The sequence below is a fragment of the Nicotiana tabacum genome, chromosome 15 (assembly GCF_000715075.1).
Source record: "Nicotiana tabacum cultivar K326 chromosome 15, ASM71507v2, whole genome shotgun sequence".
Classification (NCBI taxonomy): domain Eukaryota; kingdom Viridiplantae; phylum Streptophyta; class Magnoliopsida; order Solanales; family Solanaceae; genus Nicotiana; species Nicotiana tabacum.
In genome coordinates, this window is record NC_134094.1 from 1,020,786 (window position 1) to 1,026,944 (window position 6,159).

The window sequence follows — 6,159 nt, forward strand, 5'->3', positions numbered from 1 at the left end:
TTCTAATCATGCTGGGAATAATGTACCTAAAAAAAGTCGTTGTGGGAATAACGTTAGGAAAAGGTGCGTTGGGACTGTGGGAGTTGTTGAAAAGTGAAATTAATAGTGGACTCCTTTTTGTGCACGCTTTTCCATTACCTTATATTTTATATTTATTTAATAATTATTGAGGGATGAGATAGACAAGATTCTATGCATATGAAACAATTAAAAATTTAGAAACAAAGCAAGCCTAACTTTGGATTGCACCTTGATCTTCTTTTTGTTCACTATAGTAAGTCAGCAATTCAACGAAGCGGTGCAAGGCTGATTATGAATAAACTAATCATTCTTCATTATTTTTAATGGCACTAAAGTAGTCAATCTGATAGAATTGCTTATAAATGAACTAGGCGAGGATACCATGGTAGAGTGATAAGTACTCTTTCATTCTTAACTAGAAGTCTCGGGTTCGAATCCCTGAGTATGAAGTCGTCTTTGTTAGGGAGCGCTTTACCCTCAATGTGGGACTTCCCGGCATGAATCCGGATTTAGTCGGGCCCCAATGTGGGTACCGGATAACGGGTGAAAAACCAAAAAAAAAAAAAAAAAAAACTAGGCTAGGATAGCTTGCTCTCCAAAAGAAGTGTATGGTCGTCTTTTGTTTTTCGAATAAGAAGCGAGTGAATTTTATTCGATTGAATCTAGTGATAATTCTAAAATAGTCCAAGTCAATTATATAATTCTATATTCATATCGTAGTACGTCCTCAAAATGACACATTTCGATGAATGTAGTTTTTAGAAAATCCATCGTAAAAGTGATAAGCTTTGACACTAACCTTTTGCTTATATTTCTTTCTTTTTTTGTACTGGTAAGCAACAAACAAAACATCTAATTGCTCAAGAAATCATGTAATTTCCTGTGATCAATCGCAGCAGATCTTGGTTTAAGGGCAATAAATAACTTAATTCTCGCCTTTATTTTTCGTTGGTTATGGTAATGAGGATTGTGAAAATGCTACATCAAGAATAACTTTGCACAAGGATTGGAAAATGCTAGACTCAGTGATCTAATATTGGTCAATGGAAACCTAATAAATAGTTACGTACATTAAGAATTACATTCACAAATAGATTTAGAAAGGGGAACATTACTTAGCTGTAATCAGTTAAAATGATCAGCAATAAAAATTAGTTTGTTGTTGCGATTCATAAACCAATATCACAGCAAAATAGCAATAACTGTATGCTAATCGACTTGATCTCCCAAAATATGAAAGTAGCAAAGACTCTTCATATACCTCTCCCGAATACAAAGTCCATGAATCTTGAAGGGTAAAACGAACAGAAACACAAAATAAATCCAAGTACAAATTGTTTATTTGAACAAGATATCAAAGTTCAGTTTCCGAAAGATCTAATACCGCCAAGCAACTACAAGTCAGCAGCAATAGAAATTTACATCTACTTGATCTTCTTTTTAGGCCTCAACTGCAACCCCAAAAAAGCAACTCAAACTAGTCAGCTATCATTGCTGTCAGCTAAATGAAGTGTCAATTCAAAATTTTCAAGGAAATAAAGTTAAAATTAAGTAATTGATGATTCTAACCTGGTTGCTGTGTCCACACTTCTTCTTGCGGCAGTTGACAGCACGAGGATGCAATCGAGCATAGCACCTTTAGGTATTTTTAAAAGGTATGCATAAGAAACAACTACTGGAAAAGAAGAAAAAAGAACAGAAATAGCATGATGGCAATACATATTAGCCAACAGTCGGAAGGAATGACCGACATAAAATTGGAGATCAGTATGTTACAGGAGGACAATATCCCTTTTCTAGCGGCCATAGACATGTAAAGTCACTATGTTTGTCCATTGAATTTCTAATCACTTTGAACAATGAAAATTCAAGCTACGGATACGTTAACCTGCCAGAACTTTGACAATTTTGAGGAGCAATCAAGCATTCATAAATGCTTAAAAAGGATTGTGTTACTAAAAATTTGGAAACCTTACAACCAGAACACAAAAAATTAAACCCGCAATCATCAGTGTTCAGCAATCCACCAACTTAAGGAGTAGTGAAGATAACTTGGATGCGAATCCCAACATCTAAACTCCTGTAGGGAAGATGCTACAGGTGCTAGAATTGGACTTAAATTTTGATGAGACACGGTCACTTCTGCTGCTGCTTATGAGAGTACACTCACTTTGATGAGAAATTTTACTTTATGTTAAATACAACTATGACTGGTTGTGTTTGTCTTGATTTGCAAAGTGGAACTTGTGGCTCACTGATCTTACATCATCTCTATACATCCACCAGCCATCACCCTCTTGACCCATCTCAATCTCTTCTTCCACCTCCTCCCGACACAATCCTCTTGAGAAAGAAATCACAATACAACCTTTACTATTCCCAGAAAACACACTAAGAGTAAGACACCTCTAGCTGTAACCCCAAATAAGGCCAAGAAACAGAGTAATAACCTTCACTTGTAAAGGCCCATCTACAGTTCAACTAGTTTACAGCCCAACAAGCCTTGAAGTAGGGGAGCTTTTGTAGTCATTTAAATTTTATTGAATTTAAGTTCACAAAATAATTTGAATTATATTTAAATTTCAAGATATATTAGTCCAAATAAATATTGTGGGCTAATATAATAGATAAAATATTTAAGTCCAGTAGATATGGATTTAATTAAAAGCTCAATTTTGTTGGGCTAATCCACTATTTGTGCTTCAAATGATGAGCCCACTTTGTCAACCCAAGATTCCATCTTATCCTAAAGGAGTAAATTTGTTTCGCGCATCAAATGACGTGACACACCAAATCAAAAGATCATAACGCCACATGTCAAATAACATAACATGGCAAGTCAAATCGTAATGCAAATAAAAATGCATCGCGCTTACATGTGACATGTTCTAGCAATAAGAGATTTATTAGTACTAAAGCTCTCTCTTGTTTGTTGTGAATTCATCCCCTTTTTAAGTTATGGCGCACCCCTATTTAAAGTTGTGGATGAGGAGTTACGATGAGAACAAATTTATTTACTTTGATTTGATGGCTTGAGTCACCAACCAAACATATTAAAGTTGTGACAAAGCCACAATTGATTAGCCACAACATGTCACATGTGTATGCGGCACATTTTCATTGGCCTTACTGTTTGACTTGACATGCTCATGCTATGCCATTTGGTATGTGGTATACCCTATCAGCTCCTTTACTTGACTTGGCATACCAAGTCATTTGACATATGACACATGTTTGGCCCTCTAGGATAAGATGACATCTTGGACCAACAAATGTGGCTCACAATTTGAATCCCAAATACATGGACTAGCCCAACAAAATTGGACCTTAGTTAAATTCATATCTATAGGACTTAAATATTTAATCTAATTATATTAGCTCATAATATTTATTTGGACTAACATATCTTGAATATAAAATATTATCCAACTTATAGTATGGATTTAAATCTAACCAATTTAAATGTCTACAATTGTGTCCAACACAAATAAAAATTCCACCAAAAGATTATCCCTGAAAGTTGTTTCAATGTTTCAAATGACAGAATGAGATCGAGGTACCAAGATGGTCAAGTATCAGTTTTACAGCCAGGCATTTTGAAAATAGCACCAAAAGATATTGTGCAAAGCATTTTATGATGATACAAACATAGCATAACGTTAAAAAAATGGATTCCAGGGATCTAATAAGGAATCACGCCATCCTAGGGGAATGGTGGTATGATGAGATAGAAGAGAAATACAAAACATCGACAAAGCCACAATGGTTGTCAATGGAGCAAAGGTTAATGTGAGGCTATAGATGAGTTAGTAGCACATAATTGCTAAGGATACTATCCAAAGGCATATCCAACCACATAAATGGAGCACAAACTCTTTTGTGGGGGTGGGGGGGCTGGGGGGCAGCACCATTGAAAGAACCTTCTTATATTTAATGTTATATCAACTAATATTTCAGGGAAATACTTGACAGTATGTTCCTCTCTCCCCTCTTCCCTAAAGACAAAGTATCCAACGTAGCCGCTCTACAACAGTAACAACCATCTTACTCAAAAATTGTCTGCTTTAATCCACAAATTATGCTCTCAATACTGACCAAATAGAAGTTTATGTCGTTAAAAGTCCATGTCAGATTTCCTACAAACCACTAGTTCAAAATCTTAGCACTAGTACCATCATAAACACTTATGCATTCAGTACAATCATCACAGCTACTGTTAGTACTAATAGCTGTGATAGCTACTATCACTCAACTGCAGTCACTTAAGTTGTCATTTCTAAGCAAACTATTTCGATCTGTCCACCTTGAATAATGGAGCACAACTTCTCTTTTGAGGGGGTGGGGGCAGCACCATCGAGAGAAAATTTACTTATGTTTCCGGGCAATACTTGAAAACATGTTCTCCATTCCCCTCTTCTCCTAAAGGCAAAGTATCTAATATGATCCTTTGCAACAGTAACAACCATCTTACTTAAGAATTGTCTGCTCTAATCCACAAATTATGAGTCATAAATTTAACAAGGAACCAACTAATGTATCAGGGACACCATATACTTCCTTTCCCCGCTCCTCCTAAAGGCAAAATATCCAGTATGCTCTGCAACAGTAACAATCATCTTACTTATGATTTCTTAACTTTAATGCTTAATAAGCAACTTATGTTTAAATACTTGGTAGCATGTTCTTCTCTCCCCTCTTTTCCTAAAGGCAAAGTATCCAATATGACACTCTGCTACAATCATCTTACTCAAGAATTGTATGCTTTAAGTGCATGTCACTTACTCCAATATGACACTTGTAATCGATAAATGAAAAGTTTACAAGTGCATGTCAGGTTCCCCACAGACCACTAGTGCAAAATCTTAGCAGTAGTAACATCATAAGCATAATGAAAGAGATAGCGCAAAAAAGAACTACTCATATGTTTATCACAAAACCTACTGATTCAACAAACAGAAGGTACATTTTGGGAACCTACTTGCGGCATATCATCTTCTCCTGATTGTATTTCCTAGCCAAAGCCATCAACGATGGCTCAATGATTCCACCACGAAGCCTCAGCACCAAATGTAGAGTCGATTCTGCATTTATTAAATGCAAGAAAATAAAACTATTAACTTTCACTTCAGTTAGGACATAACTGTGACATTCCAAAGTCTACATAATGAAAGTTGACCTTTAATTAGAAAAAAATTCGGTGATCTTAATCTCTCCAATTAATTTCAATAAATCTAATGAATTTCTAATTTCTAAACCATGTGACTACTCATCTTTTATGCTAATAGAATATAATTTAAGTAGTTTTTACACTTTATTTGAGTTATAGTTAAATTTTACAACTCTCTTAATTGAACGGTTAAATACATAACAAATTACCTTTTTGGATGTTGTAATCGGCCAAGGTGCGGCCATCTTCGAGCTGCTTACCAGCAAAAATCAGCCTTTGTTGGTCCGGTGGAATTCCTGAATCAGCACAAAAACATAAAATCACGGACTTAATAAACAATGGAGTAATAAAAAAAAACCATAGAAATAAACAAATGAAGATGTTTAAAAACAAGTTTTATAATACTACCTTCCTTGTCTTGTATTTTGGCTTTAACATTGTCGATAGTATCACTGGATTCAACTTCGAGAGTTATGGTTTTACCAGTGAGAGTTTTCACGAATATCTGCATTTTCGAAACGAGCTTCGCCTGCCTTCTTCAGCTCCTCGCGTTTTTCCTCACAGCTGAAATATATTTATATGTAGGGTTTAGTGGAGGCTGATGCCCGTTGGGCTCGGAAGGGATGGGGCTTTGAGCCATTTTGGTCCAACTTGGCTAGGTTTGGGCTGAAATTGCCTTATCAATTTGGCTGCAACTCAAGCTAACGCCTTTTTAGATGAATTAACTTAAACTTAAAATAGTTGACGGATATATAGTAATATAGAGTCCGTTCAGTCCACTATCGTGTACTTTCTTAACTTCTTTTATTAATGCAATTCTCCGTTTGAGAAAAAAGAAAAAATATATGCACTTTTTTTTGTCTATTATTGGATTAAACGCTAGATGAAATAATTATATATAGTTTTACAGTGTAGTAATATATATATATATATATATATATATATATATATATATATATATATATATATAT

The 6,159-nt window shown here is 35.1% G+C and overlaps 1 protein-coding gene across 1 annotated transcript; it reads right to left on the reverse strand.

The window, feature by feature from the left end:
* Positions 1-1,203: 1,203 nt before the first annotated feature.
* Positions 1,204-5,757, reverse strand: LOC107759736 (ubiquitin-ribosomal protein eL40 fusion protein). The gene is made up of 5 exons (XM_016577738.2): positions 5,597-5,757; positions 5,398-5,484; positions 5,000-5,102; positions 1,591-1,657; positions 1,204-1,472 (listed from the first exon to the last, which is right to left on the reverse strand). Exons 1-5 carry the CDS (start codon positions 5,697-5,699, stop codon positions 1,446-1,448), a joined length of 387 nt encoding a protein of 128 aa, XP_016433224.1. The 5' UTR covers positions 5,700-5,757; the 3' UTR covers positions 1,204-1,445.
* Between the last annotated feature and the right edge of the window lie 402 nt (positions 5,758-6,159).

What these genes read in the sequence shown, in the direction of transcription:
- LOC107759736 (XM_016577738.2), bottom strand. Translation starts at nt 5,699, where the DNA reads ATGCAGATATTCGTGAAAACTCTCACTGGTAAAACCATAACTCTCGAA. An exon ending in CAAAATACAAGACAAGGAAG is followed by an intron (nt 5,485 to 5,596) that starts GTAGTATTATAA and finishes GTGCTGATTCAG; the next exon opens with GAATTCCACCGGACCAACAA. An exon ending in AGTGTGGACACAGCAACCAG is followed by an intron (nt 1,473 to 1,590) that starts GTTAGAATCATC and finishes TTGGGGTTGCAG; the next exon opens with TTGAGGCCTAAAAAGAAGAT.